Source organism: Dipodomys merriami, unplaced genomic scaffold (assembly GCF_024711535.1).
Source record: "Dipodomys merriami isolate MVZ:Mamm:240054 unplaced genomic scaffold, mDipMer1.0.p SCAF_82, whole genome shotgun sequence".
Taxonomy (NCBI): Eukaryota; Metazoa; Chordata; class Mammalia; order Rodentia; family Heteromyidae; genus Dipodomys; species Dipodomys merriami.
Genome location: NW_027206424.1, coordinates 4,443,297 through 4,455,544, shown reverse-complemented (window position 1 = coordinate 4,455,544; position 12,248 = coordinate 4,443,297). Strand labels below are relative to the sequence as shown.

The following is a 12,248-nucleotide window of genomic DNA, read 5'->3' as shown; positions in this document are numbered from 1 at the left end:
TCTAATGTCTTCAGTAATCATTTTCGCGGAGGTTTGACGTGTCCCGTAGGCTTCTACAGCCGGCATCCTGGAATCCATCGCGCCTTTAATGCTGTGTTTTTACCATTGATCACTCCGCAGAGTCCAGACTCAGCATCAGATGCTAAATGCAACTCTATTGAATATCTTTCTCCAGGTGTCAGCATTTTCTACTTGGGAGAAAGAACTACATAAAATTGTGTTTGACCCACGCTATCTCCTGCTAAACTCTGAGGAGCGAAAACAGGTAATGGTGTGGGGGTGAGATGAGGCGGGGCTGTGGAGACCACTCTGAAACAGACCCTGCGGCCCCAGGCCCCAGGCCGGCACCTCCCCCTCCCACGGCTGCCTCTGCCGCTGCTCTGCTGGGGACTGGGTGGCGGTGTGGGGTGTGTGCTGCTAACAGCACACTGGAAACGGAGCGTCTGGTCCCAACCCCTAAGAAAATACACATACTCAAAGGTGAAATGCAAATTGGGGGAACATTAACCACATTTCAAATGGTCTTGCTACACGCAGAAGGGATTCTATGATGATGGTGGACCAGAGGGGCCCCGGGAGAAGTGTAGCGTAAGTAAAGGAGGGGCATTCTAAGCCTAGATCTCCCGAAGCAGAGCTTGTTCATGAAGGCCCCGGACCTGTCTCTGCTTTTCAGTTAGACAGACAGATGGACAAGCTAATGGCTGTTCACAAGAAGCAGATGTTACAGCCAGTGGGGGACAGAGGGCTCTGTGGCCTTAGTTGTGAGTGTGTGTGTGTGTGTGTGTGTGTGTGTGTGAGCAGGAAGGACAGATTTCTGCATTTCTAACCCCAGCGCCAATCAGACTCCTCAGGCAAGGCGACCTCTCCCCGCCCCTGGCTCCGTGACCCTGGGGAAGTGGGTCAGAATGCCGGGAAGAGGGCTCACTGCCACACTGGCTCCCATCGAGGTCCAGGCGAGGAGGAGCTCGGTATTTACCTGCAGCTCTGCTATTGGCTCAACAAGCCCTAAAACAAATTCTGAGATGAGGTCAACGAAGCCCCCCGCGGGGTCAGCCAGCAGCTGAGTCCCAGCACCCCTGGAACTGGAAGCCAGTGAAGATCCTGCTGCTGGCCCCTTCTGAATAACAAACCCCACCTTTCTGGGAACTCCAACTCCTTCTCCCAGCTGAGTTTCACTTTCCAGGAAGCAGAGCCTCACGGTATGAGACAGGCTGGCGAGGCCTCCAGATAGTGCCCCAGTCAAGCGGCTGCAGCCTGGACCGCAGTACTGTTTCTATAGCGGAACAGAACTGCAGTTTTAATAATTGATAGTATTTAGGCCTTTTGTTGCATTATTAAAAAGCGAAAAGTTCTACTACTCCACGACAGAAGGAAGCACACAGAAGAAGCCTGTTTACCTACGCGCCGGAATCAACCCCGCCACACTCAGGAGCCTCAAGACCGAGTGTCCACACCACCGGCACAGCTGTTGGTGACGTGTGACGGCTCCGGCTGGTTCCTGCCAGCGGCTGCTCCCTGTGGCGGAGGGCTTTTGGGGAACCTCAGCCTTTAAAGGATGTTGAAGAAGCCACCCTCACCCCCAAGGGGAAAGACCAGCTGAAAAGGCTCTTACGCACTCCTGGGTGGGCGCACAGGTCCGTCTCCTGACTGGAGTGAGCTGCTCACTGCCACTGCCCCTCCGATGTCTGCTACGAGACCAAGAGAGGCAGCTGGCGGGCTGAAGGCGGGGGCCGTGCGGGGCCCTCAGCTGGACAGGTTCGTGCAGGTCAGTGAGGTTGGCCATTCACTCACACCCAGAGGCCGCCGTCTGGGGAGAGCCAGCCGATGCCACTGCACCCGCACCGCGGTGAGGCCTCGGCCCGCGGCCAAGTCCTGCCACGGGGTGCTGCAATCAGGAGGAAGAGAAGGAGGCCGTCCAGGCAGTCCAGGTGCACGCAGCCTCCAGACCGCCCGAGGCCCAGTGCCTGCGGCCCACCCGTGGGGAGCAGGGCCGGAGCCATTGCAGGCCTGTTCCTGAAGCACGGGACTGTTCACAGAGAAACGCAGAGTGCAAGCGTCGAATGCGAGGTGCACAGCGCCTCGGGGCCAGGGTTGTTCATGGGGCAGAGCTCGGCTGTGCGGCTGGGGCTGCTGAGGACGTGGAGGAGCCCACACGGGGCTGGGCCAGGCCAGGGAGTGCTGATCAGGCCTGTTGCTATGGTAACAAGCAGAGAGCTTCATTTTATACGCCAGTGCCTACTGCAGGGAGGTAACGGCCAATGCTATCTCTTTAAAAGTCACAACCCACTTAGGATAAAACGGGTGTCATTTGTAAGAAGGAAAAATCCCCACTGCATTAAATTATAGTGGTAGAAATAAAGCGATGGAGAAAAGGGAGAAGAGAGAAAGTTTAGGTTGGGTGGATGCGCGGAGCTAGGCAGCCAGCAAGGCAGGTATCGCATGCCAGCTCTGACCCACAGCCGGCCAGCCTTTCCACCACCTGCGAAATTAATAGAGCAAAACTGCTGCTAATGACGGAGCGAGGAGCGCTTATCTGGATGATGACCTGCATCCACCTTTCTTATTAGTCTAAATTAGAAGACAAGGCAAGAATGAACCCCGCTGCTCACCTTGGAGCTGTGGCCAGCCAATCACCCCCTGACTTAAAGTTACAGGCACCGGCTCACATTTTAAGTTACTTGTGAGTATTTCACTTGGCCACAGTGTGAGGAGCAATTTTGGTTTTACTATTTTTTTTTAACATTAGAGAAACAGATCTGAGGCAGTGACACAAAGTGGAGAGGGCCAGGGCTCAGCTTCCATCTTCCAGGGTCTCCTCCCCCTCCCCAGCCCTTCCCCTCCCTACCCAGCCCTTCCCCTTCCCCTCCCCCAGTCCTTCCCCCTCCCCTCCCCCAGCCCTTCTCCTTCCCCTCCCCCAGTCCTTCCCCCTCCCCTCCCCCAGCCCTTCCCCCTCCCACCTCAGCCCTTCTCCCTCCCCACCTCAGCCCTTCCTTCCCCCTCCCCAGCCCTTCCCCTCCCCACCCAGCCCTTCCTCCCCCCTCCCCAGCCCTTCCTCCCCCTCCCCAGCCCTTCCCCTCCCCACCCAGCCCTTCTGCCTCCCACCCAAGCCCTTCCCCCCTCCCTCCCCAGCCCTTCTCTCTCCCTCCCCAGCCCTCCCTCTTCCCCATCCAGCCCTTCCCCCTCTCCACCTCAGCCCTTCTTCCTTCCTCCCCAGCCCTTCCTGCTCCTCACCTCAGCCCTTCCTCATCCCTCCCTCCCCAGCCTTCCCCCCTCCACCCAGCCCTTCTTCCCCCCTCCCCAACCCTTCCCCCTCCCACCTCAACCCTCCCCTCTCCCCACCTCAGCCCTTCCTTCCCCCTCCCCAGCCCTTCCCCTCCCCACCCAGCCCTTCCTCCCCCCTCCCCAGCCCTTCCCCTCCCCACCCAGCCCTCCCCTCTCCCCACCTCAGCCCTTCCTTCCCCCTCCCCAGCCCTTCTCCCCACCCAGCCCTTCCTCCCCCCTCCCCAGCCCTTCCCCTCCCCACCCAGCCCTTCCCCCTCCCCTCCCCAGCCCTTCCCCCTTCCCTCCCCCAGCCTTTCCCCCTCCCACCTCAGCCCTTCCCCCTACCCACCTCAGCCCTCCCCCCCTCCCCAGCCTCTCCCCTCCCCACCAGCCCTTCCCCCTCCCACCCAGCCCTTCTTCCCCCCTCCCCAACCCTTCCCCCTCCCACCTCAGCCCTCCCCTCTCCCCAGCCCTTCCTCCTCACCTCAGCCCTCCCTCCCTCCCAAGCCCTTCCCCCTCCCACCCAGCCCTTCCTCCTCCCTCCCCAGCCCTTCCCCATCCCCACCCAGCCCTTCCTCCTCCCTCCCCAGCCCTTCCCCCTCCTGCCCCAGCCCGAGCCTGACTCTAAGGCCCTTGTGAACCAGATGGCTCCAGGGACTTTGTGGATTGATGCTGAATTACTCTTTACTGGGCTTCTAGGATTATATGTGGATTTTGTTGGTATTTTTCTTGGTTTATATTTACCTCAACGCAAGGCTTATCCAGGGTTTACTTTGAAGTGTTCTTGAGGCTTGGCTAGCATTACAAATGAAACCACTTGGTCCTTCCCTTTCTTTGGCTCTGTAGTGGGGAAGTGGCGGTTTAGAACAAGGAGCCATCTTACTCTGATGGAGGAGAAGCAGCTCCTAGTTTCCAGGAGAAGGTCCTGGAATAATCAACTTTACAATGCCAATAAAAAGCTTTTAAAATGATGCTGGGACCCCAGGGGCATCAAGAGTAGGATTTCCCAACGGTGCCTGGCTCCTGACCCCACAGAGCAGCGGCGGCCCAGGGAACAAGCTCAGTATCGGGCTCCCCGCGCAGGGCTCGGCCAGCAGGACAAAGGGCTTCCTTCCGGTTCCGCTGGTCGCTTGTGCTGCGTCTGGAATGCAATATTTGTGTCTGATAATACTTTCTATTCTGTGTGTTTTAAGATATTTGAACAGTTTGTCAAGACAAGGATAAAAGAAGAATACAAGGAAAAGAAAAGTAAATTGCTGCTAGCCAAAGAAGAGTTTAAGAAACTTCTCGAGGAGTGCAAAGTGTCACCCAGGTATGGAGGGCTGACCGCAGGGCTGTCACTTGTGGTGGTTAGAACAAGGCTTTCGGATCTGTTCTGGTAAACCGTCTCCAGCACATCTGCCGGTACATGACCTTGAACATCTTCAGGGCGCAGCTGTGGGCGCTGTTGGCTAATCCAGTCCCCTCTAGCCCCCCAGCCCCTCACGCGCCTCCGAAGGCAGATGTCCTGAAGGTGGCCTGCCGGCCCTGGGCCGGGCACACAGGAGGCCGTGCACGAAGCCCTGTGACGAGAAGCAGAGGCAGAGGGGGCCTGGGGTGGAGGCAGCAGGGCAGGGGTGGGGCTCCAGACACGCACTGATGCATTGTGGGAGCATCTCAGAGGGACAGGCCACAGCCCTGCAGGGGGCCAGTGCCTGGCCAGACCTCGGGCTGCTCACCACCTCAACCAAGCTCCCACACGCGTGGGGAATGCAAGCTGGGTCTCCATCTCAGCAAACTCTCTCTTCTTCAGAACCACCTTTAAGGAGTTTGCGGAGAAGTATGGCCGTGATCAGAGGTTTCGGCTTGTTCAGAAAAGGAAGGACCAGGAACACTTTTTCAATCAATTCATCCTAATCCTTAAGAAGCGGGACAAGGAGAACAGACTGCGGCTGAGAAGAATGAGATGAGTCTGTGGACAGGAGGAGATGTGGCCACGGACGGGGGGTGGGGCCACCTCGGGGCGGGGCCACCTCAGGGCGGGGCCGCCTCGGGGTAGAGCGGGGCGCCTCGGGGCGGGGCCGAGGCCGTGCCGGTGCAGGCTCTGCAAGGTCCTTCACAGAGGATTACTGTTTCATATTGAAGCTCTCTTTTGTACAACATTCAGAGTTTGATGCATTTCTAATTGCCATGATACGTGGATCCCTTAATTGTTTTCATTATGCAAATGACTTGTAATATACACAAATTATAATCCACTGCAGGTTTGTAAGAAGCAGAGACAGGCACCATCCACAGTGATCGCGGGGTGTTTCCCTCTCTCCGTGGGGGGATGTGCTGTGACTTCGTTTCTGCAGGCCTCATGGTATTTAGGAATCCTGTACTCTGTCCCCAGGTCTTGGTCTCATCTCCTGAGTCGTAGCAATAGGGCTTCATCGTTCATCCTAGTGGCAACCGGACATTCCACACGAGGGACCACGGACCACGGCAGAGGCCTGAGTGTGATCACATTCCTCACGAGTCCAGCCAGGAGAAGAGCATTTCAAGGCTGTCGGAGGTCCTTCTTAAAGAGAATTATTTTGTACAAAACCATCATCCCAATATTTGAGTTATTTTTATTGTATGCCCAGAGTTTGCATGAGATTTTTCTCATCATCTTTGTACAAAAATTTTAAATTTTTTTTAATTAATAAATATTTTAAACCAGTGTGATTTTGTGGCTGAGGCCTTCCATCCTAATCTTAGGAAGCAAAATCATTACAACTGAAGAGACGAGGCCCAATCCCAAGATTCAGGAGGAGGAGTCATACCAAAGGGCTGAGGAAGTAGTCCTCACACAAAACCGGCTCCAGCATTCCTGGCAGCATGAGTTTGGGGAGAAGGCGGGCAGAGCTGCGCTGGTGGAACTTGCTGGAAGTTCACACAGGAGGCAAAGGTCACTTGTATCTGTGACTCAGTGGGTGCCTCTGCCCAGAGCCACCAGAGAGACCTTGGCAGGCAGGCGGGGAGGTGATGGCAGGGCTGGGTGGGCGACCCCTGGGGTTTGCAAAAGGCAGCGCCCTCTCCTTTGGGTCACAGCCAGGTACAGGGCCTGTCCTGCTCTCCTTGGGTCATGGCCAGGTGGAGGGCCTGTCCTTGGGTCACAGTCAGGTGGAGGGCCTGTCCTTGGGTCATGGCCAGGTGGAGGGCCTGTCCTTGGGTCATAGTCAGGTGCAGGGCCTGTCCTTGGGTCACGGCCAGGTGGAGGGCCTGTCCTTGGGTCACGGCCAGGTGGAGGGCCTGTCCTTGGGTCATGGGCAGGTGGAGGGCCTGTCCTTGGGTCATGGCCAGGTGGAGGGCCTGTCCTTAGGTCACAGCCAGGTGCAGGGCCTGTCCTGCTCTCCTTGGGTCACGGCCAGGTGGAGCCTGTCCTGCTCTCCTGGCAGAGGCTGATCACCTGACCACAGAATGTCATTGAACCTGTGATGACCTCCAGAATGGCATCTCGTCCGCTCAGCGTGGAGCAGGCTGGCTGGGGGCGGGAGTGCTCCCTATAAAATGGAGACAGCGCAGACAGGGTGGGCCTGGCCAGGACAGCAGCGTCCTCACAGCCGGCCCCTGCGCTGAGGCCGCCTCTCCCCTCCCCCACCTCTGCCCCAGCAGAGCAGGACAGATGACGGTGGCACCCGCCAGTGCTGGGCCATCACGGCAGCCTGGGGAGGTGACGCTGGGGGCGGAGGAGCGGGGAGACGCACTGCTTCAGACCAGGACGGTTCTGTGGACTGTGGCCCCTGCTGAGGGGGCTGGGCGCGCACGCGGGATGAGGCTGAGAGCTGGTCGGGATTTGGGGAGCAGCAGGGCGGGGTGTGGGTGGTGGGAAGGCGCAGGGAAGGAAGGGTGGGTGTTATTCTCTCCGGGACGATCAGAGTGTCTGAGGTGGGGAATTTGTAATCATGTTCTGGTGGCCCAAGAGCCGGGCACTGGCTTCTGCCCAGCTCTGGCGAGGTCGCCTGGCGGATGGCACCCAGGGGTGGGTGGCGGGCAGGAGGAGGGCCAGGGCAGAGCTGGGGAGGCCCAGTCCTCTCAGAGCACCCTCCCGCAGGAGCTGACCCTGTCCATCTGTGGCCAGCCCTTCGCTGACCTCATCCTCCACTTGGGTCTGGTGTGTCCTCCGGTGTGTGGAAGGCAGGGGCCCCAGCCTCAGTTGCAGGGAGTGGAGGCATTTGGTATGGGTCCCTGTGGATGGGAGTTCACTCACTGGGGGTGCCCTTGAAAGTAGGGGTGCTCCCGCACCCTCTCACTTTATTCTGTTTCTTCCCAGTCACCGGGAGGTCAGAGACACCCCCGACATGAGCTCCAACTTCTGTCCCCAAATCACCGGGTCCCCTGGCGGTGGAGGGAACCCCCAAAACTCTGAACCACGGCAGCCCTTTCCTGGTTCACGCCGGTTCACGTCAGGTGTCTTGTCACAGTCGCAGGAGGTGGTGTGTTTCGGAAGGCCTCCCACGGGGCCTTCGTAACCCCTCACACTGCGCTTCAGAAACCCACCTTCACATACAAATCCCAGGAGGAGGCGTCCGCACTAACCCACACCAAGGGGCTGCCCTCGGCGTGCGCACAGAAGGTGGAGGTGTTGCTGTCCGTGCCCTCAGAGGGTTCCCTCCCCGAGGCAGCCCTGACGGTGCACGCGGTGAGCACAGTACCGCGACCTCAGCCGGCTCCATGACCAACTCCACAGGGACCGTGATGCCGGGGCTCCATCGGCGGCGTGCTGGAGCCGCTTCCTCATAGGCTGTGAGCCAAGGGCCCTGGGGCCCGCCGCAGTCAGCTCAGAAGCTGGAACTTCCCCTCAGGGAAATCCTCCCTCGAGGCGGACTTCCCATCCCCACTGCTCACACCTCCGTAGACACTTGTCTCCACCCAGGGTCTCCAAGGAATTCCGTGTAAGAGGAGGTTGCCGTGGCGATGAGCTCCTGGCCCACCTGTGCCTGCACCGACACAGCCAGCTTGACGTGCCCGGAGTGACTACAGGAGGTCTCGGCACAGCTACGAGGTGTGGCAGGCACCTCAGAGCCAGCCGCCCAGGATCTGTCATCCCCAGAGTCACGGTCCCTGGTCCAGTCACCCCAAACTGGAGGCAAGTGGCAAGCAACAGGCCTCTCTCCTTCTGCGGTCTGGGATTGGAAGAAGCTTCAGGAAAGAGGGGGAAGCTAGGGTTCAGCTCTGTCCCCCTCCCGGCTTGGTCTGGTGGACCAGCTGTGGCTCTGTGGTGGCCCTCCTACAGCAGTGGCCCACTGGGCCTCCCAGATGCCACCATCGGCCTCGCCAGTGCCTTGTCCTGAGTACTTTGCTGTCCCCGGATCTGTCCTGGACCTTCTTCATCCCCAAGAATCACCCTCGTGTGCACCCAGCCTCGGGGGCTCTGCATGTGCCGCCCGCACCATGCCATCGCCATCCTCGGCAGCGTGCCTCTGGGCACAGCCTCCGTGGAGTGGCCTGGCAGGGCAGAGAGGCAGCCACGGAGCCGGACATGCGTGCGGGCAGCCACCGCGCCGGGCACAGGCTCGCGCGGAGAGCCAGGCCCCCTCCCCCCCCCCGTGGGAAGCGGCTGTCGGCCTTTGTATTCATCCACATATCTGACAGCCTTCATTTCTGTTCCCATCCCGAGACAGTGATTCTAAGAAACTTGTTTAAAGTTGCAGGTAGATGATGGATACTTTCCATCTTCTCACTACTCCTCTGTGTCTTTGGATCCGTCGGCGTGGTGATGGAAGGCGAGCCCAGGTGTCATCAGTAAACCCCTGGGGGGTGGGGGCGAGCTCTAAAGGTTGATGCGAACGTGCTTGTGACGATACTTCCATTATTTCCCTACTCGGAAGCTGCAGATGCGGCGACGATGGCTTCGCCTTTAGAATATATTTAAAGCGTTCCACAGCAATAGTAGACTCAGCGTGGTTTTCCGGTTATTTCCTTTCATTTATGAAGGTGCCATGCCCATTCTGAATGCCAATGATGTAGAACGGATGAGCTGTTATTGTAACCTTTAGCTGCTAAATAATAAATAAGGATAAATAATAAATTTCATAGCACTCATCGCTTCCATGGAAGCCACACAGAGATAGCCGGTACGCAGGAGACAGTCACTCTGCCCTTAACCACTGTGTCCCAACCTCTTCCTCCTGCTGCAACCCTTGGGCTTCCGCCCACAGCTGTGGCCCGGGTGCCACCTGTCCCCTGACCTGCAGGTGGGAATGAGCCTTTGACTGGCCTGCCTGACCAGTTCACCCTTCTCCCAGACTCTGTCCCACGGGTGCTCCTCCTGGTGTCTGCCTGACTGACACCACAGCAGTGTCCAGCGTCCTGCTCTGACTACAGCCGCCCTCTGTCCCTGCTCCTCAGCAACCTGACACTTCTTGCCCGGTGCAGATGGCCCTTGAGGTCCACAGTCCTTGGGTCATCCCCCATGTCCTGATGGACAGCACAGGTCTCAGGGGATGAGCGGCCCTGAGTCTTCCTGGCCCTGAGCGTCGGTGTCCGCCATGGGCCCCCAAAGATGCTGGCACACAGCGCTGTGACAGACGGCCCGAGGGGCTGATGGCCCCGCCGCCTCCTTGTGGTGGTGGTGGTGACAGCCACTCAGCCAACTCCCCTTTCCCTGCTCCGTGTTTCTCGTCCACTGTTTTCCTGCTTTACTCCAATTACCTGCTCCCAACAACACAGTCATAGTAAGAGAACACTGTGCATTTGCATTTTTCCAAATACTTAAACTTCGCGTGTCTTCTTTCATTAAATATTTAACGCATGGCCCAAGTCAAAGACTTCCAATTATTCATGAAATGCTTCGGCGTAATTAAGTGGCACGTTTGCTGGGAGCCACTTGGCTGGTGGGTTTCTGGAGCCTGGTGGCTTTGTGTGCCCTGCTTGAGTGACTGACTCCCCACCTCAAGAGTCCTGGGCCCCGTCACCCCGGGGTGACGTCTCAGCCCACGAACTCCGGGGGGGCACAGGGGTGCAGGCCTTGCCCTGGCCCGGTTCGCAGTGAGCCTCAGTGGCGGCTGAGATAGGCAAGCAGTGGGCACTGTTAGGTCAGTTGTAGGCTCACCAGACCAGAGATGGTCCTGGAAACGGGCCTGGCACCCACGAACTGCCCTGCAAGCCCAGTCCAGAAGGGCAGGGCAGAGGGGAGGGCCTGGGGAGCGAGGGCTCAGAGGCTGACATCAGCTGCTAGAGGACAGGGCCCGGACCCATCTTCCCTGAGGTCACAGGAGGACAGGCACAGGACCTGGGCAGATGCAGTGTGCCCGCCTCTGTGCTCACAGCACAACTCCAGGTGAGACCCCCGCATCAGAGAGCCAGGGCGGCTGGGTTCCAACCCCTCGGGAGCCAGGCAGGGTGGCTGTGGCCAGACAAGCACTCCTGGAGGGAGCGGGCGGCTCGGGTCCTCCAGGCCCGCTGGTCTGCCTGGGGATGGTCGGGGTGGGGGGTAGGGCTCTCCGATCGCATTGAGGATCCTGCCTACAGGATCTCCACAGCCCCATCAGTGTGGTGGGCTTCCCTGGGTGGGCCCTGGGTGGCGCTGGGTGCTGGGTGCTGAGTGGAGGGAGGCGGCCTGGTCCTGGGTGGGGCTGGGTGCTGAGTGAGGGAGGCAGCTTGATCCTGGGTGGTGCTGGGTGCTGAGTGGAGGGAGGAGGCCTGGTCCTGGGTGGGGCTGGGTGCTGGGTGCTGAGTGGAGGGAGGAGGCCTGGTCCTGGGTGGGGCTGGGTGCTGGGTGCTGAGTGGAGGGAGGCGGCCTGGTCCTGGAGGGAGGAGGCCTGGTCCTGGGTGGGGCTGGGTGCTGGGTGCTGAGTGGAGGGAGGCGGCCTGGTCCTGGAGGGAGGAGGCCTGGTCCTGGGTGGGGCTGGGTGCTGGGTGCTGAGTGGAGGGAGGCGGCCTGGTCCTGGGTGGGGCTGGGTGCTGGGTGCTGAGTGGAGGGAGGCGGCCTGGTCCTGGGTGGGGCTGGGTGCTGGGTGCTAAGTGGAGGGAGGCGGCCTGGTCCTGGGTGGGGCTGGGTGCTGGGTGCTGAGTGGAGGGAGGCGGCCTGGTCCTGGGTGGTGCTGGGTGCTGAGTGGAGGGAGGAGGCCTGGTCCTGGGTGGGGCTGGGTGCTGGATGCTGAGTGGAGGGAGGCGGCCTGGTCCTGGGTGGTGCTGGGTGCTGAGTGAGGGAGGCAGCTTGATCCTGGGTGGTGCTGGGTGCTGAGTGGAGGGAGGAGGCCTGGTCCTGGGTGGGGCTGGGTGCTGGGTGCTGAGTGGAGGGAGGCGGCCTGGTCCTGGGTGGTGCTGGGTGCTGAGTGGAGGGAGGCAGCCTGGTCCTGGGTGGGGCTGGGTGCTGGGTGGAGGGAGGCGGCCTGGTCCTGGGTGGGGCTGGGTGCTGAGTGAGGGAGGCAGCTTGATCCTGGGTGGTGCTGGGTGCTGAGTGAGGGAGGCAGCTTGATCCTGGGTGGTGCTGGGTGCTGAGTGGAGGGAGGCGGCCTGGTCCTGGGTGGTGCTGGGTGCTGAGTGGAGGGAGGTGGCCTGGTCCTGGGTGGGGCTGGGTGCTGAGTGGAGGGAGGCAGCCTGGTCCTGGGTGGGGCTGGGTGCTGGGTAGAGGGAGGCGGCCTGGTCCTGGGTGGGGCTGGGTGCTGAGTGAGGGAGGCAGCTTGATCCTGGGTGGGGCTGGGTGCTGAGTGGAGGGAGGAGGCCTGGTCCTGGGTGGGGCTGGGTGCTGAGTGGAGGGAGGCGGCCTGGTCCTGGGTGGGGCTGGGTGCTGGGTGGAGGGAGGCGGCCTGGTCCTGGGTGGGGCTGGGTGCTGGGTGCTAAGTAGAAGGAAACTTTCCAGCACATTAGTCGCCTTCAGCCCATCTTCCTCCCAGCCAGGTGGTGATTTTCCCCACTGACCTGTGGGGGTCCCTGCCCACCCAGGGCAGTAAGTGATGGGGTCCCCCCAGCAGCGCCCGGGCAGCCTGGGGACTCACACCCGCGTTTGCTGAGTAGGCTGGTCCTTTGGGAGGTCT

The 12,248-nt window shown here is 60.0% G+C and overlaps 1 protein-coding gene across 2 annotated transcripts in view; it reads left to right on the top strand.

Moving 5' to 3' along the window:
• Nucleotides 1-5,941, top strand: part of Tcerg1l (transcription elongation regulator 1 like) — a 176,108-nt gene extending 170,167 nt beyond the window's left edge. For both annotated transcript variants that reach the window (XM_070011452.1, XM_070011451.1), the window contains exons 10-12: nucleotides 176-265; nucleotides 4,455-4,573; nucleotides 5,054-5,941. In XM_070011452.1, coding sequence (XP_069867553.1) covers nucleotides 176-265; nucleotides 4,455-4,573; nucleotides 5,054-5,210 — 366 coding nt within the window. In that variant the 3' untranslated portion in view covers nucleotides 5,211-5,941. The remainder of the gene's footprint in view (nucleotides 1-175; nucleotides 266-4,454; nucleotides 4,574-5,053) is intronic.
• The last annotated feature ends 6,307 nt before the right edge of the window (nucleotides 5,942-12,248 follow it).